The 25,489-nt window shown below is 48.7% G+C and overlaps 1 protein-coding gene across 3 annotated transcripts in view; it reads left to right on the plus strand.

Annotated features, from left to right (window-relative positions):
• Positions 1-278: 278 nt before the first annotated feature.
• DIP2B (disco interacting protein 2 homolog B) overlaps positions 279-25,489 on the plus strand; it is a 68,195-nt gene continuing 42,984 nt past the window's right edge. For all 3 annotated transcript variants that reach the window (XM_084500057.1, XM_084500058.1, XM_084500059.1), the window contains exon 1: positions 279-540. In XM_084500057.1, coding sequence (XP_084356183.1) covers positions 453-540 — 88 coding nt within the window. In that variant the 5' untranslated portion in view covers positions 279-452. The remainder of the gene's footprint in view (positions 541-25,489) is intronic.

The following is a 25,489-nucleotide window of genomic DNA, read 5'->3' on the forward strand; positions in this document are numbered from 1 at the left end:
CCACCCCATCTTCCCGCGTCCCTCAGGGGCTGGAGGGCGGCGGCGGGCGGGCGGGGACGGGGACGGGGACGGGGGGGGGCGTTGTTTTGCGGCTGTTTTCCAGCTCGGAGCCTGCACCGAGAGGACCCGGAGGGAGCTGAGGGGACCGGGAGGAAACCGGGCTGTGCCGTGCCGCCGGGGGGCGCGGCGGCAGCGAGCTTTAGCGGCCGCTCGGGCCCTTCCTTCCCGCCCCGTCCCGCCCCGTGACGCGAAGGCGGTGCTGGGGCTCAGCATGGCGGAGGTGGCGGCCGCTCCCGCCGCGCCCGCGACCCGGAGCCCCCGGCGCTGAGCCGGAGCCGCACCGAGCTCGGCGGCCGGGCCTGCCGGGGGCGGGGGGGTCCCTTTTCCCTTTTTCCCCTTTCCCTTCCCCTTCCCTTTTCCCTTTTTTCCTTCCCCGTCCCCTTCTTTTCGCCATGGCCGAACCGGCGGCCGCGGGCGTCTCCTCGCTGCCCCGCGAGGTCCGCGAGCAGCTGGCGGAGCTGGAGCTGGAGCTGTCGGAAGGTGCCTGTGGGGTGGGGGGGTGGGGGTCTTGGGGGGGGCTTCTGTGGGGTTAGGGGCACGGAACGGGGTGTGGGGGGGTCCCTGGGGGGGGGGTCCTCGGTGTGAAGTGAGGTCCCTGTGTGTGGTTTGAGGGGTTCGTGGTGTGAGGGGGGGGGTGTCTCTGGGGGTGTTTTGGGGGGTCCTCGGTGTGAAGGGGGGGGTCTTTGTGTTTTGGGGGGGGTCCTCCGTGTGGTGGGGGAGCTGCCGGGGGTGTTTTGGGGGTGTGTGGGGGAGTCCTTGGTGCGGTTGGGGGGTATCGGTGTGTGTTTTAGAGGGGTTCTCTGTGTGAAGAGGGGGGGTCTCGGTGTGAAGGGGGGGGGGGTCTGTGCGTGTTTTGGGGCCGTATGTGGGTTTTTGGTGTGATGGGGGGATCCCTGTGTGGGTTATGGGGGGTCCTCCGTGTGATGGGGGGAGTCTCTTTGTTTTTTTTGGGGGGTCAGTGTGATGGGGGGATCTCTGTGTGTCTTAGGGGAGCTCTCAGTGTGATGAGGGGGTCCCTGTGCGTGTTTTGAGGGGGTCTTCGGTGTGATGGGGGGGTCCCTGCGTGTGTTTTGGGGCTGTGTGGGGGGGTCTTGGTACCATGAGGAGCGTTCTGGGTGTGTTTTGGGGAGGCTCTTGCTGCGAGGGGGTGCTTCGTGTGTGTGCGTGGGGGGGTCCTCGGTGTGATGGGGGGGGTCTGGGTGTGTATTTTGGGGACGTGGGGGGGGTTCTCGGTGTCAAGGAGGCTTTTGGGGGGGGCTCCCTATGAGGGGGCAGCCTCTGAGGGGGGGGAAATCTCCTTGTGGAGGAGCCGGGCGCGTGGTTGTGTGCCGGAGGCCCTGGGACTGCGGAGGCCGGGATTGTGCCCGTGTGCGGAGCGGAGGCTGCCGAGGGAGGCCCAGGTTGTGCTGGGGGGCCCCGTGCCCACTGTGGGGAGCGGGGCAAGGAAGGACCCTGCCTTTGGGCATCATTTGGGGCCACCCAACCCAACCCAGCCTCCCCCCCCTTGTGTCCTGGCAGAGGCGATGGGCCTGGGGTGCTGAGGTGGGGGCTCGGAGGAGCTGAGGGTGACCGAGGGAGGCACAAGCGGCTGCTTTGTCGCTCCCCGAGTTGTTTTGCCTAGCCGCAGTCAGGACGAGAGCTCAACGCTTGTTCGCCGAGAACAAAACCCAGCGAATTTGTTTCCCGTTTTGCACGGGTCCGTCTTTGTTTCCTGGTGCCTAACCCGCCGCTCGCCGTGCAGCTTTGTTGTAAATTCCCCCGCGGAGCCGGGGGACGAGGCTGGAGGCTGCCGGGCAGGTAGCTCCGTGTCGCCCACCTTCAAATCCAGCAGGGCCCTGAGCGGCGTCATCGGCGTGGTTGCAGTCATCACCCTTAGCATGGAAATTCATGAAAAATCAGGCTGCGGTGACACCTTTGCTCTGTCACTTTGTCCCAGAACGTGCAGCGCCTAAAGGAGCCCTGAAGTTTGGAAGGTTGGGAATTCGCTCCCTGAGCTGCCCGCCGTGGTGTCCAGTGCTCAGCCTTTAGAAAAGGCGGTGGTAGAGCTTAACGCGAGTTGTTTGTAGTTAAACATCCAATGCTCACTGCTTGGTGGTGGCTTTTTTGTCAAATCTTTCTCAGATATGCTTTCTGTAAACATTTAACTAAAGTGATAACTCTATCTGCTGTTTGGTTTCGGGTGCTCCGTGATAGCAAAGGATTGAAGAACATCCTCTTAGGTCACTCAGAATACAATATGAAGCAATGCTTTCGTGAAGAAGAGTTTGATGAATGTTCTTAAGCTTTTGCTTGTATTTTCTGTTTCGTGTGATACTGAGAGACCATTGTGGCCTGACCCTGCTATATGCAGTCCTGCAAACTTTTTTTTTTTAAACCCTTTTGCTAGAATGGCTGGCTATGACATCATGCTAATCTTTAAAAAGCTTCTAACAGCTTAAACTTCCCTGCTTTTACAGTGAAGTTTCCTACGTTATGTAAGTAACTCTGTGGATATTAAATCCACTACCACTTCATGGATTTAGTACCCCGATTCTTTAATATGCATATTACGGATTTGTTGGCGCAGCTCACTTTTTTTTTTTTTTCATCAAAAAGCTTCGAGTACAAAGAATTTTGTGTGACTGTGGCCCCAAGCTGCTTGGAAACATTCTTCCTGGTATCTGGCTGCTGAGATAGCTGAGGTCTGCCCTGTAAGGAGCGGGGTGAGTCAGTGAGGTAATGTCATTGTGTGCTTCTTGAAAATACGCCCTACTTTGAGAGTTAAGCTTAAAGATTTTAAGGTGTATGCGTGCATTGTTCAGCCGAGTATAACTATGGATCTGTTGATGGTAAACAATATTGAATAGAAGCATTTTATTCGAGTGGCAGTCATGCTTTGTGTTTGACTGATTTGTTCCTGCTCCGATAAAGATGCTTCGTCCTTCCCCCCCTGCCTTGCTGCAGCTTTGTTTGTCCCCGGGCTTGCCTCTTGTTCGGTGTGTAAACGTTTTTGGGGGCTTTCTGAGGACGAACACCTCCTTTTGGGGCACGGACGGGGAGGTGGGAGAGCGCTCTGCCTTTGGTGGGATCCCACGGTGGGGAGCACTGGGCAGACTGGTGGAGGAGCTGTGGCTTCGGATGCGGGCTGGGAGTGTGAGCAAGTTGCCTGTGCGTTCCCCCGAACTTTCCCAGTTTACAGGATTTGTAACAATATGGGGGAAAGACTGTATTAAAATCTTATCTGGCACTGCGCTCGTTCGAGGTGCTGTGTCAGCAAGCAGGATGCAAAGTGGAACAGAAGGATTAGTTTAATGTATGCTTAAAATAGAAATCATAGTTTGCCGTGATGAGCCGTGAGACTTTCTTCAGGAGCAATCTACGTGGAGAGGACAACAGGGCTAATTACACCTCTGCCATCCCAGGGCTGCTCCTTGCGGAGCCCTGTGGTCAGCGTGGAAGTAACAGGAGCCCCATCCCTGAACACACTCAAAACGTCTCAGCAAAACAGCAAAAAAGCTTCAGGGAGCAGTCCTTCTTGTTTCAGCAGGAGAAATTGTCTTTTTATTTTGGGTCTTTCATTGTGAGCCTTTATTTGGCCTCGGCGATTGATTTGAGTCTCCTTTATTACTTGAAGAGCTTAGATAAGGGTTCGGTTGTCTTCCATTAATGCCAAGTGCATCAGATCCAAACCTGAAGCAGCGTGTTTTATGGACACATCTCCCTTCTTTGCAGAAGGGACCGGTGTCGTTGCCTCTAATTAGGCTGAATAACAATAACCGTACACAAGCGAAGAATTAAGTCATGGAGCTGTGTGGAACCTGGAACCTACTGATTACTCATGTTTTCCTTCTTTTCTCACTTTAGGGTTATTTTTTTTTTTTCTTTCGAGTGCTTTTTTCATCTGTCAGTAACGCCCACGTCCTGCATCGGTAATGATGGGAAGGGCTGGCTTTGTATTTGCATCTGCTGCTGCCTAATGAGTAAAGGTGCCGGGGATGTGAACTTAAAAGGCTTTACCCCCACCATCGGCTGGGGGTCAGAAAAATTAGAGGTCTCGTGGTTCTGTGAGCGCAGGAGCTCGGCTTTACACCTTTGGGGTGGTGCTGCTGCTGTGTGTGAAGGTGACTTTGTATCCTCTACACCGTGCTGTGTCCTACAAGGCTCCCAGTGCCTGCTGGTGCACTCACAGGGCACAGAAAAGCTCTCAGTTCCTCCCATGGCCAGGCTAAAAGGCCAGCACAAAGCACCCCAGCACCCTTTCTGGGTGTCCAGGCACTCTGATGCTTTGGGGGAACTCTCCAGCAGCTCCCCTCCCTTTAACCTCATCACACTTCGGTTCCTCGAGCTAGGAAACCCTGGCATGGCCATTTTCAGATGGCTTTAATTAAGCGTGTTCAGTAGATTTGCACGTTTTGGGACTCGGGCTGTTGGTCCTGGCACAACGGGGCTGGGATTTGCTGTTCTGCTCGGGGAGCTGTCTCCCAGCCCACGCTGGATGGGCCAGCTCGTCTCTGAGCGGGTTAAGTCCTCGCATAAAGAGCTTACTTGGCTGCTGGGTTTCCTTTGACTGTGGTTCCTCCCCTGGTTTTTACCTAGTAAAGGGATGTGAGCGGCGTGAACTTCAGCTTGTGCCACCTATGAGAGGATGAGGTAAGGGGAGGGGGGAACTCCACCTAGTAATAACGAGGAATTCCTCTGATAGCAGCTCGGGCTCGGAACACGATTTGTCCGTTCTGGGTTGTGTGACAGCGTTATCATAGCGCTGCTCTTACCTCATGTACAGAAGGAGCTGGTTTCTGTTTACTTTTCTGGTTAAACATCCATTTGGCTGTCTGGTTTGTGATCTTGTGTGGGTGTTTCTGTGAATGGCTTCGTGCACCTGTGTTTGTTCCTTTTCAAGCTGATTGTCTCTTACTGAAGAATCGAGGCTGGCTGCGGAGGAAAGCTTCGCGTAAGGGTTTTCAGAAGAAAGTGCAAGGATGGTGGCATGCGTGGAAAAAGTAGTATCAGCAAAACAGTTGAAACCCAGGTCTGAAGGCCAGCCAAATAGGAGAGAACCTTACTGGAAGAAAACATGTTGACTCAAGCAAGTGGGTAGAGGCTTTATTTTGTTTGGCTTGAAAAATTCCTACGGAATCGTGGTGTTTTTTCTGTTCTCCCCAAAATTGCGCTTGTTGGTTTTCATTCTTTGACTGCCAGGCACCTACCAAAGCAGGAGAGGATCTCTTCTCGCACGCTCAGCAGCTGAAGTCCAGCACTTAAATAGGTTTAGAGAAGAGTCAAAAGAAGCAACTGTCCGAGTGAGGTCTGCTTATGTGGAGTTTGCTGAGTGGGCAGAAAGGTTTCACTTCTCTTTTCTCCCTCCTGTTCAGAGGGAAACTTCTGCAGCAGGGAAGAGGTTGCAGAGCTCATGAGCGAGTCGGATCTGATTTCTTGCAGCTAGCAGGACCTACAGGTGGTTTTTGTGCATTTATGCAGCATTGTACCCACAAGTACATTAGGCAAAACTAGGAATGGGAAAGCTTTTATGTTGCTTCCTTAATTCACCTGCAGGACTGACAGCTGATGGGTACCAAATCTGCTGAGAAATCTGTGCAGGGCTTTGACGGAGCCTTTCTGTGCGCAGCCAACAAAGGTGCAGTTCCGAGGCAGTGCTTTGAAATGCAGAAAAATCGTTTTGGAGCACGTCACAGAGAGTTGTTCACGCAAATTCGGAGGTGATCGTCCCTGCCTCGCTTGGCTTTCTGAAGATCCTGCTAAGAGCCTTCGCTTTTAATGGTGGTGTATTTTCTTAAGCTTTACAACGCAGGAAGAAGTGGTGCGAGCGTGGTAGCACGTGGGTTCCTTGCAATGGCTGTCTTGCAGGAAAAGGAAATGCAGCTCAAGTCACGGGCAGCAGAGGAGCAGAGTAACAAATCTGTCACCGGTGCCTCCAGCGGGAGGTCCACGGGAGCATCACAAATTTAAAGAGTGGGAAAAATGATGGACGGTTGGGGGAGAGTTAAACGCAAAAATTGGGAGAAATATTTTGCCTAGCCTGTGCCTGGGAGTAGGTTTTACTGTACAAGGAAGCTTTTTTGGAGCAGCCAGGTTGGGATAGCAAAGAATAGCCAGGAGAGGCAAAGAATGTGCGGGTGTTTTTTGCTCTCCCTCCAGTCCTTAGGAAACGAGGAGCGACTTCGGGGCTATTTTTAAAAGCTGCAGCCCTGACCCTTTGCCTTGGGGAGAGGAGGAAATTAGAGGCTTTAAAGGCAGTCCTCCACCTCCTCCCCGACTGCTTCTCCGAAGCCCTGCTGGAGTTGGAACCAGTTCCCCTCAGCTGGGCGCGGGGCACGTCTGGTAGCGATGATTCCTCGTCGGGGTGGCATCTGCACTTTGAGCTGGGTGCTCAGGAAACATCAGTCAGGCCCCTTGGCCTGCCGTGCCTGCAGAAAAGCCTCCTCTGGCGTTCCTGTTGTGCTGTCCTAGATAACCCATCTCCAGTTTTCTATTTTAAAGTCTGGGGCATGAGATATTAAGTGGGAAACGGGCTGGGTGGTAGCAGAGCGGCGCGGAGCCGGAGGGCTGCTCTTCCAAACTACATCCAGCTACAAAATACTCGGAGCTCCATGGAAAAGCAGGCATGCAGAGGACCCCTCATGCTTCTGGCTCATGGGTAACGTGTCAGAAAGGGGGATGGGTTCCTTCCTGGTCCCCTCTGATTAGTTTTTGTCATGAAGCTTTCTATTCATCGGGTTTATCGTGTTTATTCAGTGGCACGTTTCAGAAGCCAAAGAGTGAACTAATGGTGAGACGTCCCAGAGGTGCAAGCAGAAGCCGAGTAGTTTCCTGTTTTGATTTGTTTCAAATCTAACGTTCAGATAATTTCTTAAAATGGATTTCTTTAAACTGCGTGCCTCAAAGTTATAAAAAGCATTTCCTGAATCGCAGCGAGCTGTTCCACCGCGTTTTGGAGCGGGTCGGCTTGAGGAGCTGAAGCATTCTCCTGTGGAGGTTGATTCAATCCCAAATTTTTCGTGGAGCTTATGAAATCAGGGTAGAGTCATCAGGCCAGGATGTCTCGTTCTATTAATTAGAATGGAAGATCCTTAAATTTGCACCATGTGTGAGGGAAACGGTGATTTATAGCTAACGGATGCTCTGCAGGCAGCAGCATTCCATCTGCTGCACAAATTTTCCCATTACATTTCGATGACAAGTCTTGGGAAAAGCCTCACACCTGTATTTCTCATTCTGAGTAATGTTTGCCAGCGCTGTGTTTTCACTCTTGCCTGGGTATTTTTCTGAGTAAGTTGCCTATTTCTATCTGCTTGCTTTTTTTTTTTTTTTCCAGCTTCAAATTGGAGAGGGTCTGAAGCACTCCTTGGAGTACAGGCAGGCAGCAGAGGTTGTATTTATACCAAAGATTATCGATGCATTAGTGACTGAACTCCTCCTTTCTGCTCTAGTGAGCAAACACCTTGTTTTGTTTCCTGTAACTTCAGCTGAGTAGGATTTTTTTAAAAAAAAGCTTAAAGTTGTAGAACTTCTCTCCCAGTGTAAACTTTTTCTGTCCCTTATTGACTTGAGAATTGCTGATACCGACTGGGTCTGTCTGGACTTTGAATTCCATGGGGGTGGGAGCCCGCAGAGCCTGCAGGGCATGCACGGATATATTTTGGGAACCCGGGATGTGAGTTCAGTGCCTCGGTGATCAGCAACTGAGCCTCTCGGAATTGTTCCCCAGCAGTCAGGCAACCTGCTTTCACCAGCTCCCTGTCCCTAGGGAGCAAAAATAACCAAGAGAATTGTATCCCAGCCTGATAAAATTAGGTCTTCTGTAATCTCTCGCAGAACAGCCGGATGGCTAGCTGCCTTCACAAACATACGTTTTAATGCAGGAATAATGCATTCCATCTCGGATGGCTATAGCCGTGGGAGCTGCTCGACTTAGTGGCTAAAGCACTCCCATTTTGCCTCTGGGAGCAGGACTAATGTCAAACAGCAGGTCTAAAGTGCAGCAGTGGAAAAGGATTGTTTGGGATGTTTGGCCTGTCTCGTGGTGTTAACAGGGATGTTCCTGTACCTTGGTCCTAAAGGATTTGGGGAACAGAACTGTCCTGTTGTTGGAAATAAAGTGTAAATTGCAAAGAGGAGGATTTAGCTGCGACCTAGAAATATGTGCACTCATTCTGCATTAAGAAACTGTCGTTTAGGACCTCTTGTGTTCCTCTAATATGAGTTTATAATAAATTTCTCTGAGAGCAGTGTAGGTAACTCGCAGGAGGGAGGCAAAATCGAGGTGTTGGTTGTGCTTTCTGCCTGCCTCTCCTGACAGCTCCCGGCGCAGAGGGGAGGCACCGGTGTCACCGCAGCCACCAGCGCAGACAAAGCCCAGTTCTGCTGGGAATTGATCGATCATGTGGTACTTCAGCTCCTCCTTCGTAGCTGCTGAATGTCATTAAGGGAAGGCAAGAATTAAGTATTTTTCCCCCAATAATCTCGTGTGTGATCGATTTTTGTGGTTGGCCCCGGGGTGACCGGCTGCTGAGCGGAGGGCGTTGAGCTGAGGGCAGTCAGGGTGCCCAGGAGGATGGGAACGGGCAGACAAGGTGAGTTGTGCTTGGCCATAAATTGGAAGGGTGGGATCTCAAGGTTGATCAAGCACAAGATTGAGAGTTGGCAGGTTGGGTTTCGGGTCCTGTCCCTACGTGTGGCTTCGTTACGTAGCTCTGCAGCCACCGTTCCGGCGAGGGCAGAGCCAGGTGAGGACGTGTCACCTGCTGTCACCTCTACCTTCACACCTCAGCTTTTCATTTAGAGTGCTGCTCAGTCTTTGAAATGAAGAACCATCTCGGTAGGAAGAACCTTTGCTAGAAGAACTCCAACTGCCTCGCCGAGAGCAGCGATGAGAGCACGTATGTCAGTAGGGACGTCCTGATAAGGTTGTTTTCTTTGCCTACTCGTCACGTCCTCATCATCGCCTTTCACTGTAATTACCCACTGGAAGCTGCGTGTGCTCCTGGTGACAACGATCACGCAGATAAGCCGACCGGCCAAAAGAAACCTGAGGAGGAGAAGAAAACCTGAGGTTTTGAAGTTTTCTGGTTTATTTCTAGAAAGAGGCATGAGCAAAGTCACCAGAAGGTTGGAAAAGGTCACTCGGTGCCTTCCTGTCAAGAAAGCGAGGCGCGTGGCGAGCACGGTTTTGCCTCGAATGCAGCAGCTGACATTCCTGCGCTGTCACTGTGGTGAGGAGAAGGAGAATTACACCGAGGAGCTGGAAGTGACATGGCAAATTCCAGCCTGTGCTTACTCACCGAGCGGTGGAGAGCCGAGTCAGGCGATCCCAACGGAGATAAAAGGTCCTTGATCCTCGGTGGGGCTGCTGGAGAGAGAAACAGATCTGCAGCTCGTTAAACCGCGCTGCCCATTTCTTTCCTTAATTGAACAGAAATGGAAAGTGCCTATTAAAGGTCTTCCATTGCTGGCATTTAGGAAAGATTGTTATTTGTCCCGCAGGAGTGGTTGTAGCAAATGCTGGCGTTTGGGTGGCTGGACACAGGGCTTCTTGTAAGGCTCCAGCTCGGTTGTGTGTACAAAAGGAGGGGGGAGATGCTGAGAGGTTTGCTTCAGAAGACTCTTTACTGGGTCTGGAAGCCAGAGAAGAGCTCGTGTGGTCTTGGGGTGTCCCCACCTTGCAGCCCTGGTCTCACAACACAGCTTTTGGCAGCAGTAGTGGCTCAGGATGCTCACACCTCTTAGCACCTTACTCCTCTGCACCGTTCAGAGCACAGACACCTCGGTTTAAAGCTGTGAACTGTGGTGAGCTCAGGGCAGTTGATTCAGCTTTTAAGAATGCAAGTTCCGTTTTTTAAAAAAAGTATTGAACTATTTACTTCATCCTGTTTGCAGTCAAGCATTTGTAGTTAACCAAATTTACATTTATTTTTTTATTTTTTACAGTTTTTCTTAAGCTTTTAAGGCCGTCCTGAAGGAAATGCTGGCCACCAGACTGAAGTATTGTGTTAGCTAAAAGTAGAGCTCAAAAAGTGTTTGTGAGATTTATTTAATTATTTTTTTTTGAGACCGAGACCTGTGTTTATTCTTAGGGCAGAGACTTGAAGTGTTCCCTTGTGGATTAAAAAAAAAAAAAAGCGAACAATTCTTATTGTAGCTGGAATGAAAACCTCCACGCTTACGCAATTCGAGATTGGAAGCTGCTCCAGTGAAGAGGGGGAAGTGTTTTCAGTTCGTAGCTGGGAAGCTGGGATGCGCAGAGGTGAGTGCCTTGCTCTGCTTCAGGGCCACATCCCTGGGCCAGGCACACCTGAGATCCCCTGGCCCTCAGCTCCTACAGCAGCGTGCCTGAACCCTGGCAGAGGAGGAGGCTTCAAATACTCAGCCTGGTGACCCCTAACCAGGTGCCTGTGCAGGATGCTGAGAGTTTTCATGCTCGGCTGCGTGTACCATGGCAGTGACGGTAGCTTGTGGTTGAGCACGTGGATAGAAACTGGCTGCATTTGTGGAATTTCCCCTTCTGCTTTAAATTCTCGGGTCCCTCGTGAAAATGTGATGAATTTAAGAAGTCCTACAGTGTAGAAAAAAGTCAATTATCGAGTCCCAAGTAGGGAGAATCGTGGATGAAGACAAAGCAAATGAGTCAGATATAAATAATCCTATTATGTCTTGGCTGCTGCCACACCTAGAAACCCTGAACAAACACTGCTGTTCTGTTTAGTTATTCCTCCGTTTGATACACTTTACTTGTTAAGTCCTGTTTTCAAATTGCAGCATGTAAAAATCGTCTAGGGCTACTCACCAGCAGTGTTCAGTACTTAAGAATGTTGGTTTAGGAATTTTGACCAGAGACGGAGATGCCTGTGCTAGAACGTAGTTAATTTGCTCTCGGAGTTCCCCAAAATTAGGAAAATACACAATCCTGGGGCCGGTGTTGCTTTGGAAGGCTTTCAGGGCAATTCTTTTTCTGCAGTAGGCCTTTAAAAAAAAAAAAGCCTGGCTAGAAGAGCAAACAGGAAGATGTAATTCCCCTTTGGCTTTTGTGCAGCAAAAGGTTATTCATTGTATAGAGCTTCAGTGAAACGCTGCTGGTGTGTCTGGTCGTAGCGTGGAAGGTGTAAGGGAAGGCGTTTTGATCTAGCAGAACTGTATTTGATGTATCGTGATTGCTGCCATGTGTCTTACTGGGTAATTAGCTAGTAGCTCGTCTCCTTCCCTCCTGCGTTGTGGATAAGCTAATTTTAAGAAATCTGCGTGAAGAGGTTTAAAAAAAAAATAATACAAAAGACAAAAGACCCTTCCCTCCCACCCCATACCCTAATTCTCCTGTAGCTCCCCTCAAGGGGGCACAAAGGCTTGTCTGGTGAGCTTGGCTGTCCTTAATTCCAATTTTTTTCAAGAGAGGTTAGGGTTTGTTTGTTGGTTCTTGTCCAAACACGTACCATTTGCTTCGCATTGTTCTTTTGTGCTGCCTGCTGTCCTTTGGGCTGTGTATGTGGCCTATGAAATGTGATCCTCTGACTCGAAGGAATTGCAGAGATTTGTCTTAGGCACGCGTACCTGCAGTAATCTTTCTCAGTTTATCAGTGCTGCAGCGTGACAGCTCATGATATTCAGCCCGTGCGTTTCCCTGGAGTGAAAAGGTAATTTCTAGTGGTAAACCTGATGGAGAAAGCCAAATAGAAAGAGAGCTTCGTGTCCTGACAGCTCTTCGGGGGGTTATTGATGGAGCAGCAAAGGTGACGCTTTATTTTTCATGTTCTAGAGGTGGAAATGGACGCAGCAAAGCAACAAAAGAGGTAGATGATGGCAGTCCAGTTCTCGGTGCCATGCGAGGTCCCCTAACTTGGCCTTTCCTCTTAGGAAAGTTATTGCTGCTTATGTTCTCTTGTTTCAAATCCCAGAATACCTTCCCGTGAGCAATAAACCGGTGCGAAAGGGACACGGACGCGCTGCACGGCACTGCAGGCACCCTCGTCCTCCAGCAGAGACAGAAGTGTTTGGGCAGGAGGATGAAAGGGAAGACTTGGCGTGGAGAAGTGGGGAAGGAGTAAATAAGTCTTCTGTCAGAACGGAGTTTGGCTGCAGGTTATGAGCGGGCTGGCAGCAGCACAGCTTAGAGAGTTTGCTGCTTGATGGTGCTTTGCCGTGCAAAGTGACGCTCTCCCAGTTGTGCTGGTCCAGCTGCTCTGGGTCTGTCCTGAAAGCTGGATGGAAGAGCTGCCAGGCTTCAAAAATGAACAGCATTGCTGTTGAATATCTGACATCGAGAGAGGAGAGCCTACAGAACAGTCCAAGAAAGGAAGAATGAAAGGAACCAGCGAAGCGGAGAGAGTTGGGCCAAGTTAAACCCCTTTTTTTCTGTAATTCTGCTATCGAGAATTGCTCTTTAGGAACAGCTTAAATTTTCTGTGGGTGAAATGTGACAAAAAGTCTCCCCGAGTTACTGTCACGCCGAAGTAAGGCAGCAGTTTTCGGGATTGCTTCCCTGTTTTGAAGGGACTATTTGAAGCTGCTTCATGGATTCCCAGTTGAAAGGTAGATTTCTGCTCCTTCAGCACATTCTGCCCCGAGCAATTGCAGACAGCATCTCCTTAACTCACTAAACCAGTTGATGGTTGAGCTTTGAACATATTGTCTGCTCTTCAAGCGTTACATACGGTTAGATACGTAAATGAAAAGGGCTCTGCTGGTTGTTCCAGGGAGTTACCTCATGGAGGGGAAAAGCTGACTTGGGTTTCCTGTGATATCCTTTACCTCTGATTGTGCAGGGTGCAAATTCAGAGCCGCCCTGCGTTATCTGGGGATGGAGGCACATATGAAAAGGAAGAAGGCAGCTAGGCGAGGGCAGCTTGCCAATTGCTTAAAGCCTTTGTTAGAGACTAAAGGAAACCTGCGCCCATTTAGGCACTAGTACAGCCCCAGGGGCTTTCTTGGCCTCATATGTAAAGAAGATGAAGGCAGCCGCATGGAAATGATTGCACACTTTTGCATGTCAGTCTACATTAGCTCTTCAGACCCTGGCTGTTGTTTGAACGCTAAGATCTTGTGCTTAATTCTCCGAGTTTTCATCCTGTGGGTCTGGCAGTGCAGCACTTAACCCATCTGGTGAAAGTAAACCATGAGGACAGCATCTTCTGCACGAGGACGCTCGCAAAACCCGTCTCTAGTCGAGCTGCACGGAGCCTTCGTGTGACTTTGTGCTGGTCACAAGGAAGGAGATGTCTCCATGGCTCTGGGAAGGGTAGAGTCCTTGTTCTTGGTTTGCTGTGAGCTGGGAGGGGAAAAAAAAAGAGAAAAACTCAAGTCCCAAAATAAACTTCAATTTTAAGCCAGTGAAGCTAACTGAATTAGAAATGTACACACTTCCACTCTCAAATCTGCACTGCTCTGCCGTTTTCTGCATGAAAAGAAGGTTTTGGAGCAGTTCGTAGCTGTTACGCCAGTCACATCACATCAACCACGTCAGTACTCTGCTGTAGATGAGAATTTGGCTTCTGCATTGCGTTTCTGGGCTGGGTTTTTCTTCCTCTTCAAGCTTTTAACATGAAATATTCAATCGTATCCGTGCACAGGAGAGTTGATACAGGTATCACGCTTCAGAGAGCTGCGATGATCGTATCTGGTGGTGAGCACATCCTGCCTTTGTGGTGTCTGTGTTAGCGACCTGAGCGTGACTTTCAGGTTTCAGGAGAAGCATTGTTGTGTTGTCCTCCAGCAGAAGTAGGGTCAGGCAGAACATCCATCCAGAGTTTCCCAAATAGTGTCTGAGGTACATCCAACTACGAGGTGTTTTTGTGGACGCTCCAGGGTGGCTGAAAGGCCAGCTCAGCATCGTGTTCGGAAGGAGATCTGAGCTGGATGACCCCAAGGAATTTATTTTGTTTATGGGGTTTGTACGGCACTGCTTTGTGCTTCTACAGTGCCAAATGCTTAAGAAGAAACGATCCTCTTGCGCAAGGGATATCGAGGAGGAGTGATTGCTTCGCTTCCCAAAGACCATAATTTCTCTTAAGAGACTATTACGTACCATGGCACAAGTTTTACTTATATGAAACATATGGAGTCAGCAGACGAGTCTTAGCGAACAAATTGGAGGGCAGCAATCCAAACCCATGCCTGTTGTCTCCGTTTCTCCTTTTTCAGAGTTTTTGCTTAATTGCAAGCTTTCTGTTTGGACTGTAGTTTCTCCTTCTTGGCAGAATGTCCTGTCTTAAATTATTGCTGTCAGCACGTCCTTAGCCCTTCCTGCTCCCCCCGCTCCCCCAAAATGTGGAGCACAGGCTGTGGTGCCTCAGATTGCTATTAAAAAGGCCATTATGTTTTGCAGTTGAAAGCAAAGCCTGCCGTGAATATAATACTTGATCAACGTGATACAACCATCTTCCTATTAATATTACTACATTTCCACACTGCTTTTATAAACAGTGCTCTTTGAAATGGCTGATATCTAGTGATTACGGCTCCATTAGGCGTAGTAACAGATGGTTAATATACGAGTACTTCTTCTGTTGTCATTGATAGCAGAAATACTAAAATGAAAGAGAACGTGGAATTAACGTGGTGCGCCGGAGGATCTCCTATCAATGTCAGGTCATCAGATCGAGGAGAAAGTAAACTGCTGTTCAGAGTGATGCAAAATGGGCCGGAGAGGGATAATGAATCATGCTGGAGCAAGACGAGCGAGCGTGGGTACTGGAATGGATAGCGAGGCCACAGGGAGGATGATCCGCAGATGGGCAGACCACAGTTTTCTGTAAAACGTCCAGGTTTTAGAAGAGGTAAGACTCCTGCGGCTACTCAGTTAGAGGGAGAGGCCTGGAAAGTCCCTGCCTTCTTCACCAGCCAAAAGAGACGTGGAAGTAGGCCATGGACATCAGATAACTTCGCCAAGGTCATCCTGTGGAGATGAAGCAACAGCTTTGCCGAACATCTGCAGTTGCCCTGTGCACCTGCGCGCGGTTGGAGCTTCCATCAGGTATTTTTCAGCAGGCACGATGTGAACGCTGATAGCTGTAAGATAAATCAAACTTAACACCCTCGGAAATTCTTAACTTGCTTTTTCAGGTGATGCTTTGGTTAAACGCAGAGTTTGCTGTTAAACAAATAGTTTCCTGGACACTTTTGGGTTGCCTGTTCTTATTTTCTCTCTGTCCGTTCCTAGAAGGAAAGTGGCTCACACTTCACCATTTCTGTGAGAACTGGAGAGTTCACACTTTTGGGTTTCTGTTTTAGATGAGTAATTTGGAGGGCTTGCACATTTATTGCGTGGTAATAAAAACAGGCCAATACTGTTAGAATTAAATGCCAGTGGTAAATAAAGAGGGAGAGTTTAGGTCGTTATTTAAACTAATCTAATGCTTCTTGCACCTTTGAGGCAGATTGGCCACTGCAAAGAGAAAACTGCACAGTCACCTTTGCATTAAATTTATTGCAGAATGAAAAACTCAAATGTGATCTCACTCTCATTAAAATTAAGTAATTGATGTCATCTCTCAATTAGAAGATTCTTTCGGGAGCTTTTGGCAAGTCATTCCAGGTTGCTATTAAGACCTGACCAACGAAGCATCCTTAAACTGGAGGGGATGGGAGATGTTTCCCTGATAAGCAATTGACAGATACGAAGGAGCATCTCAACAAAGTACCTGTCTGCAAAACCACCAAACCCAGCAACCCCAAACCACTCTACGGTGGGGCTACCAAAAGATTTCTTCTTTGTGGAGATTTCTGTCTTGAGGTTAGTAAGGTGAAGTCAGCAAAATTTGGAAATGAAGCTGATTAAGTTCCTCTTAACATGCTTGTCTCGAGGTACCTGGCTTGTGAATGCCCTGAACGTGAACAATCATCAGAAGCAGAACTGTGAAGGGGAGGATTCTGACTTTAGCTTTGACACGAGTTGTTCTCGTCACACTAACTGTAACTGTAATCCAGTATTGATAGCCCGTTGGCTCTGCTTTTCATTAGCTGGCGTTACAACAATTAACTGTTGTTACTGGTTTACTCTGAATACATTTTGCTGTTTGTTGCTTTTTAAGACAGCTTGCAGTTCCCAACCTGTGCAGCTAGAGCTTTTGTTTTTTTCCTCTTTTATTCATAATACCATCTAGCGTGTTTTAAATAAAATAATAATTAAAAAAAAAAAAAAGCATCCTTGTTTGCAAGGAATCTTTCATCTCCAGCTCTGGGCTATGCAGAACTGGAGTGGTAAGGAGACTTGTGTTTTTGTGCTGGCTTCATCATTTTCAGAATATTAATATTTAATTTAGGCTTTTTAAAGCTTTTAGCAGATTTGTCAGGCTTTCTTCCCTGTGGTGGTATACGTGAGGACAACTTGAGAGAGCGTTCTGATTAACTCGCAGTATGGAATGCGGTTTTATTTATTTTGATTTATGATTGAAAAAAACCTTCTAAGCCGCTCGTCCTGTTCTGTAAGTAGCTTTGCCATAAACAACCATAAAACAGATCCAGCAGTTTTTCCTTTTCTCCAGCTAGAGTCCCACCAAGCACACACTCATCACCTCCACGCGATCGATACCCGTCCGTGCCATGGGGACTGCTGGCAGTGTCACCCTGCGGAAAAAAGCGTGGGCAAGCAGCAGCCAGCTGCATGGCACAGGGAGCAGCAGCTTTCAGGGCAGCACCATCCCCTGATCCATCACTGCCCGATCCCTTCACCTCGCCTGGGCTGCCAGGGCTCGGGGCACAAGTCGGGCTGTGCTCACGTCGAGCCCTGTGCTGCAAAGGAGAGAGCTCGGGTGCTTCGGTGTCAAGGAGGTGCTCGGCTTCCTCTCGGTTAGGGCTGCAGCGTGCTTACTTACGTGGCTGGTACATCTTTTGGAAGTTTGTATCATGGCTTTTCATTGTGTCTTGTTTTTTTTTAACAAGTGTTTTCACAGTATATTTGATTTTGGAGAGCTTGCAGCTTGTCAGCACAATACGTTACCTGTAGCACATACATGCCGTGACATTTCAACCAGTTACTAGAAATAAAGCTCTGTCTCCTTCAACTTCAAGAAATTGTGGGAAGTGAAGAGCACAGGACGTGAGAGCAGATCTGGTTCAGGTAGGCTGCCTTTCAGCGCAGCAGATAACTCATCCTGAGGAAGATTTGGAACCAGTTTAGAGGCCGAGTTCCTTTTTTTCCACTCAGACCGTGCAGCTGCCTGTGGTACACAAGCTCCTGGTGGGTTTGCATCGTGCTCAGGCAGTTCTGGGTGAGGCCTGCAGAGGAGTTTGTGCTTTTCAGCTGACGGCCCTCGGAGCCATGACTGAGTCCCACGTTCAGCCTCCCGAAATGTGGCGTTCGTGATTCAAGATGCAAACAAAAAAGGGGAAACGCAGTCAGCATTCTGGCTTCTGGCAGAGCCCCTTTTTGTTTACCAGCTCATGTTTCTTTCCAGTTGGCTGCTGTTTGCTGGATCAGTCGATCTGTTGTTTAAAATAATTTGTTTATAGCTAATGCTGCCTTTTGGTCCTTTCATACCGAATTTACCAACAGGAGTTTTCAATTTACCTGCAGAAAGCTGTCTCATTCCTAGGCGAGCGTGTTTGTTTTCCTTCCCTTGCTATCATAAATAAATCACCCTGAGTTTATTTCTACTGCATCCAACGTCCCTGGCCTTCGTGGGAAGAGGGTGCAGCAGCCTCGGCGTCACACGGAGCAGTTCGCAGGGTGTTGGGGTGTTTGCTTAGCCAGCAAAGCAGCGCTCTGCCAGGTGCCAGATGTGCAACCCGCTCCCTCTTTCATTGCTATTCAGCTCCTGCGTGTCGTTAGGGGCTGCCTCATTAATTACCAGCGTTGGCCGTGCTGTGCGAGGGCCGGTCCCTGGTTTGCAGGCCTCCAGCGCGGAGCTGGCGGGGTTGGAAGCTGCCCAGTCGGCTCTCCAGCGAGGTTTATTAGCTTTTAAGCTGAGCTTTGCTTTCCCAGAAGGGAGGTCCCCCCGCTTGGGGAGCTCTCTGCCCTCCTCACGCCGTGCACGGGGAAGAGCTGACCCCGAGAGGGGGGGAAGCATCAGCAGATTTTCTCAGTCATTCGCAATACGAAAGCAGCTTTCCCAAAATCGTGCCATAGCTAGGCCAGGGAGGAGTTGGGATGAGATGTTTCACTCAGCCTCGCTCTCTAGGCTGCTGGGGAGATTTTAATTATGGCACGAACAAAGCAGCGATTGTCCAAAGCTTTGTGTCGCTCCGCTTGTTGTTTTATCCAGTGCCTCTGGTCCCCGCTTGCCGCGGATCCCGGCGAGGTGCTCTGGGGTCATTTGTTGTGATTCCTCCGTTGCTATCTTCTGCTTTATTTTTCACTAATGAGAAGTCAACAAGGTAGAAATTTCCTCCTGTGAATTTTGCTCACGTGAACGTTTGGCTGGAAAATGTGATCTCAGGAACAGCGCTTAGCAAGGTTGCGGCGACAGCTTTCATAACAAATGCATTGCATTTGGGAAGGTTGTTTTATTGTAAATAATTCCCCTATTTGCTTTCAAAGACCAATTCTTCGAACTAGACCACATCTTTAACTGCAGGAAAACTCTTTTTTTTTTTTTTGTAAGCTCTCTTGCTCATTTGCTTTGCCTTCCTTTTCTTTTTGCCAGGTTGCTGACTGTGTGCTCTTAAATAATCCTACTGATTTCTCCACACTTCCTTCCCTCTACAAGTAAGACACTTGAGAGTTCAGTTTATTGAAAAAGGAGATGGTGCCCCCTGAGAGAGGCCAGGGTGGGAAAATTGGCTGTGAGGAGCCAATTTCTCTGGAAGTGTTTGTGCTCAGCAGCTTCGGGGGGGATCTCGGGTGGGCTTCCCAGCCCTTGGGCTGACTGTGAGCTGGATTGCCGAGCTGTGCCGTGTCTGCAGTAGGATGTTTTGCCACAGTTTTGCTCGTCCATCCAGCTGAAAGGCTTTCACGTTGGCAGGATGTCACCACGTCCTGCTACCCGCCGTCTGAACAAAGTGCTGCTGGAGCCGACGCTTTGACTCTCCGGCATGCCCCGAACAGAAGTCGTTCCTCGCATCAGCTTTCTTGTAAAGAGCACTGCAGCTGACACAATAATGGGTTTTCTTAGGCTTGCTGGGGACATGCCAGCGTGGTTTCCTTAGCAGTGAAATTCCTCAAGAAGCCACGGTTGCTGATGTAAACATAGCTGGAAGCTTAACACAGCCTGTACTGAAGCGCGGGGCCTGAAATCTGCTTCCTCTGCCCTGCTGCACAGCGCCTTTTTCTTCTGTTCTTTCTGTTTCAGTCGGCTTTCCCAAGCCTGGAGCCAACTTGAACAGGGAGTGCTCTTCAGTCCCGAAGAGACGGCCTCGCCTCGGCGTGGAGGAGCCTGCACACACTCGGGGCTTGTGCACGGCGCCGAGCAGCTTGCCACGAGCCCCAACGCAGCTCCGCTTTTGTAGGATTTGTGCTGGGCACGGGGTTGTTTCGAATGACCACGTGCAGGGCAGGTTTAAGGGCATTTAACACAGTGCAAATGGCTCTCGATGGCTATCTCCGCTTTGGTTCCCACCAGTCGGGCTCAGAAGGAATGAAATAGGGGAGCCAGGAGCAGATTGGGAGCTGCTCACCCGCTCTGCCGCCTGTGTTTTCGTCGAGCACGCTTCTGGAATTGGGTGGGAGTTCCTGCAAGGCGAATTACTGGTGTTGCACACTAATTTGAGGCTGGGTAAAAAATTAATAATTGTATTGCTTTAGCATTAAGTAGTGGGATCCTACTGGGGTGACTAATGCTGTGTAATAGTAACTATCCTAGAGTGAGCACTCGCTAATGCTGTAGCGTGGCTGCGGTTTGTGTTGCAGATCTGAGTGCTTTGGGACAAACAATGTGTTTTGCTCTCTCAAGCAGCCATCGTTTCCTTGCTGCCCTTTTCTGAGAATGAGGAGTGACATCCTGGTGAATACAGGCTTGGCACTGGCTCTTTGGGAGGATCGGGATAGGAGGCATGCGGGAGAACACGTCGTGATAGATGTCTCACCTCTTTAGTTCGATAAATTCATTCTTTTGATGGCTTTTTTGTTTGGGGGGCGATCGGTCTTTTAAGTGCTAATGCGTTTGCGGCGATATTTCTTTGTTTCAACATGCATAATCATCGAGCTCAGCCAGTTATTTGGAATAGCATTTGCCCATCTGGAGCTCCATAATTATCGTGCTATGGTGCAGTACAGCATGCCAACTAGGTTAGGGCTGTATTTAAAGGAGGATGGGAGTTGCATTTCCATACCTGAGTGCTTTGTGATAAGAAGCGCTGTTTGATCAGTAGATAGGGGAGTAATTGCTCTTCACTTCTTTCTTTTCCCATTCTGACATCGTGTTCAGGGATCTAGAATTTAATTACAAAAGGCAACTTCGGGCACAGTCGGACTGAAACAAGTTGCATATCCAAAGCATGCTTCTGGACGGCTTGGCAAGGCGTTGCTCTGTGTCAGGTGTGGAGGAGGGCTACCAGCAAGGAATACCCGTGGCAGTTGGCCTACGGTAGGAAAATCAAAGCCTTCCTCAAGAGCATTCTTAATCATTGCTGTCTGCAGGCCTTGGAAGGGTGAGTGGCAGGAGTTGCAGACAGGATAAAATCCATACAAACTCCTGTTTCAGTCTCATCCAAGGTAGATCCACTGCAGCAATATTCTGATGTTTCTGTGCACGGGGGCAAGAGGAAAGCCCTTGAGAAGAAGGTTTTGTTGTGTGCCTTGTACTGCCAGCCAGTGCCACCGATGGCTGCGGTGTGGTAGAAGCTTTACACGTCCCTCCTCAACCCATCGCCTTGCTTTGGAGCCCCTGACAGCCTTTGGATGCTGGTTGTGGAAAAACTAAGGGGAGATGCTTGGCTTTCTAGTGACAGATGCCTTTCTGCATAGGTTGAAATATTTAATTTTGAAGCAGGATGAGTTCTCTTTGGGAGCCTGCAAGTTTTTGGTATTAAGGCTGTGTTGAAAACAGGCTTGGTTTGGAAATTCATCTGTCCACAGTAGCCTATTTGGTGGAGAAAGTGTGCTGCTTGGAACAGGCGGAGAATTTGCGTGTAATCCCAGCTAGTTGGGCTGGAAGGACGACTCCTGGGAGAAGGTTATCAACACGCAGGGTTCTGAGGGCTCGGTTTCTCCCTGAAGGAGGACAATGATGCACCTCCTGAATAGGTGCTGAGTCATGGGGTTGGTGCTCTTGCCTGGAGTTTAGTCATTTCCTGGGAAACTTTTGTTTTCAGTCTGGTGGTAGAGGGCTAGGTCTGCGTGTTTGTGCTGGGGGTGAAATAAATGAGTTTCTGCCGGAGGTTAGTCAGAAAAGAGAATTTTTGCAGACTTGCTTCACTTGGGCTTTAAAATTCATTGTGAGTCGTCTTGTTTGATATTTTACTCAGCTTCGACTGTGCATATAGCCAGGTCTTGCACACGGTTATGTGGCTCTTGCTGTTTTTCATCATCTAAATGCGTTGTTTTGATGCTGCGTTGGTGTTACAAACCCCGTGAAGGGCTCCTACACCGAAACCCAAGTTCTGCCCAGGGACTGCTTGTTAAAAATAGGTGAAAACGTTTCTCTTGAACAGATTTTGTAAAAGCCCTATTTGTGACAAAGCTTTGCTTTTGTGCCCTGTGTAATATTCAGAAGGGAAAACTTATTTTTCCCCATGCAAGTCGCAGCTATTTATAAGTTGTATATTATTATTTATTTTTTTTTCTCCAGGGTGGGGTTAGAGGCAGGATTTATTATTTGTGCATGGGATTAAGCTATTTCTGTGCATATGCTGCTTTTGTGGGTAACATGTTATTACTACTACTAGGTTAAAGGTTGGACTGGATGATCTCAGAGGTCTTTTCCAACCTGGCTGATTCCACGTGAAATTCATCGGGCTGCACTTTGAAAAACAATGGCTTAGATAAAAATTCCATTCAGTGATTGTACTTTGCAGGTGTTTGTTAGAGGCTGCGAGCAGAGTGTTTATTTAGTAGGGTTATCAGAGTTAACAGAATTTGGTGATGTATTTAAAGGTTTTGAGTGGTTTTCTCCAGGAGTTTTGTTATTTTAAACATTTTGCCTGTTGCAGAGGTAGATGTCAGCCTTGCATCGATAGCGAGGTCTGAGTTGCTGGTGCAGGAGCTCATCACACATCCTCTTGTAACAGGTAAGGGTCTGAAAGGCAAAGCATCTCCAGCCTTCCTCTCCTGACACAGGAATGAGTTAGAAGTATGGCTTAAAATTTGGCTGCGTCCTCGTTTGAGCAACTTAGCTGGGGAAATCCTTTGAAGAAGCCAACCCCGGAGCATGCCGGGGTCATGCTGATGCTGCAAAAACTGTGCACGTGCAACGTGCAGGAATGTTCTCGTGTCTGCTCCAAAGAGAAGAATCAACAGAGTTGTAGTTCATATCAAGGGCTCTTTTATTTACAGTGGTAAGTTTCCAAGTATTTTTCGGTGTCCCAGTCTTGCTAAGCCTTCGAGAACTCCTTTGCCAACCCAGGACGGTGCCGTTTGCAGCAGCAGTAAGATGCCACACGGGTCTTTTTCTGCGGGGAAGGGAGGGTCTTCAGCTGAAACTGATCTGATGCCACCTCCTTTTTGTCGGTCACCCCCTGCCCGTGCACACAAAGAAAACTGAACTCTGTCCTGAGCTCACCCAGGTTGGTGATACATCACATATGGCATCCAAGATTACTGCCCATAATACACGCGCCGAGACGGGTGAAGCGAGGACACTGGGTCAGCTGCAACTCCGAAATGCTGCTGTACGAGAGAGACATTCTTCAGGAGATGGATTTGTTGTTTAAAGGTGAAACAACAGCAATAAAAAAATATTAAAAGTGCTTAAGGTGCACATGAAGTGACTTGGGGGGAAGTGCACCTTGTGACCTTGAATGACACAGCCCCGGACCTCTGCACATGGGGCAGACCACGCCACGAAAATCCAGCTGCATTCTTTCGAAGTAAGAAATGTTGAGATTAAAATAGTTTTAGCTTGATAAAACAGCATTCATCAGCCTTTAGAAAAGATTTCTTCTTAAAGTGTGGAACAGAGTCCCCACAGTGCTGCAGCCAAGTAGACTTGTAGTGTATATAAATTAATCTGGAGCTGATCTGTCTGTGAAACTTCTAGTGCTGCAACTGTAGCAGTATAATGCTGGTGCTTAACAAACACAGCTTTGTAAGTCTTGCTGCTTTTTCAGTAGCCTATTCATGTTCTTAATGGGAACAGAATGGTGCTGTTAAAGGAGAACTGCAATGCGCAAACCTGTTCTTTTTGGTTATCCATACTGCTTTTTGTGATATAAGGACTGAGCAAGGCTTTATTTATATATTTTTTTTAAGAAATCTGTGACTTTTTTTTCTGTAAGACTGTAGTTTGCAGACCTTGGTATTGTCTTCAAGGAGGAAACCTGATATACGGCTTCACCAGAAGGAAGGAGGAGGGAATCTTTGAAGCTGCATCATCACCTGGCCTCAAACAGAACGAGGGAATTGTCTAAACTTGTAACGTAGTTCTGGTGCTGAATTTATAGCCAAAGAGTGTTGAGAGTGCAAGACCTTTTAACAGGTATGCTCTGTTTGGGCACGTGAAAAGAGGTTTAAATGTTGTTCTTTGGTTTGATGAAGCCTGGCACTGAGGACATCTTAGCTTTTGGCCTTGGTAAAACCATGGCAGGGGGTGTCTGGAAGGTGCCAGTCCTCCAGGCGGTGGAAGAAAGGTGAGCTCTAACTCTGAAATAGGTAATTAATTACGTGAGTGGCAATAATGTTGGTTCCTGAGGTGCCAAACTGGTTGGTGTGATAGCTATTTTCTGCCTAGGCTGTAGCTGAGACGGTCTGAAGTGTTAACGTGCATGCCTTTCTAGTTTGGGATTTCTCAGACATGCCACCTAACACGTCCAAGCACACTTGAAAGGCCTTATCTGGATGTGGCATGCAGCACAAGAACATTTTGGACTTCCAGCTCTGCACTTCTGGCTTTCAACATCTCCAGCTGGTGGCTACTTCTGGTCAAGGACAGGAAATACAAAATCAAGCTCTGCAAAGCCAGGCTTGGTATCGTGTCCTTTCAGAGTTAGAGGTGGTAAAACTGCAGGGAGACATGGCCTGGCACATGTGCCTAGGGATTGAGAAGGGGAGCAGGGAAGAAAGGCAAAGTCATCAAGGTCACTTAACCCGGGTGAGACCTGAAAAGCAGATGCAATGGTGATAATATAATTTATTTCCTTATTTTCCTATTATAACCTTGTTAGAGTGTTTGCTGTTAAGTAAACAGAGCAGGTATCCATGTTGGGGGACTAATGAATGGACCAGAAGCATTTCCAGGATTCTCTGTCAGCATAAGCTGCTAGAAATATCAAAATTGTTTTTTTGTTGATGTTTTAAAAGCATCCAAACATTTTTCCAAATGCATACAAACTCATTTCAGATTCGACTCTTTTGCTTGATACAGTCAAGTGTTTGGAGGCTTTGTTGGAGAGATGCTGTGCGCTACGTGATCATTTTCCTTAATTTCTCCACTGTAGTAATTATGGTTTTGTTAGACAGTAAATGATTCAGTGTTCTCATTCCATGGGGGGAAGGGGAGCAAGGATGTTGAAAGAGGAGTATTGTCTGAGCGTAGCAGGATTAGCTGGTGTTACCACCTTGCACTGATTGAGCACCGCTGGTTAGAAGAGATCATCAACCCTAATTGCTAAAAAGCAGCCTGGCGTCACAGGGCGGTGAGGCTCCTGAAGTTTGAGGCTCCTCTGTTGCATGATTTGAATATAGGTGTAACATCAAGGCTGATCGGTGGCAGTTCCCTGGGCTTCCTTCTGCCCTGGGTAAGCCCGCGCGGTTCCTCTGTTGGCGTGAACTCTCGGCAGGCAGAAAATGCCAGGGGGATGCGTGTGATGAGGACGAATTCTGATTTCTAAGGGAGGAGAATCACACGAGAAGGGAACATTGTGTTTTCCAGGGAATTCTCTTTCTCAGCTGCAATTGGTTTAATCACAAACAAACAAAGCTCCTGCGGTCAGGACCTTGTCCAGGCGTCCTCGGCGAGGGCGGAGGGTTGCTCCCGGACTCGACTCCGTCTCTGCAAACCATAAATGCTGAGTTACTTCTGACTCCAGGGAACGACATCCATCTCTTATGTATTTGTAAGACCTGCAGTGTCTTGAAAAGTAGAATGTTTTTAAATTCTTTTAAATCTGTCAGAAGAGAGGAAAGATGAAACGGGCTGGAGGGGGCAGCGTTGGAAGAGGGATCTGTACTGCAATACCCAGCAAGGTGAGGAGTTCCTGAAGCACCTCCATACCCTCCTGCCACAGAACCTGTTCTGTGGAGCTGCCTGGAGCTGGTCCACCAAACGCTGTGCAAATGAGCAGGAAAACTGAGCTGGTGGCTGGGCCGGAGCAAATCTCTCATGTGTTGGGATGGGTTCACCTTTGTGAGTCGCGGAGGTGCTTTTGGGATGGAAAAACCTGGGAGTTTGGGTGGCAGAGGGAGGAAAATGGTGGT

This window comes from Aythya ferina (assembly GCF_964211825.1).
Source record: "Aythya ferina genome assembly, chromosome: 28".
NCBI lineage: Eukaryota > Metazoa > Chordata > Aves > Anseriformes > Anatidae > Aythya > Aythya ferina.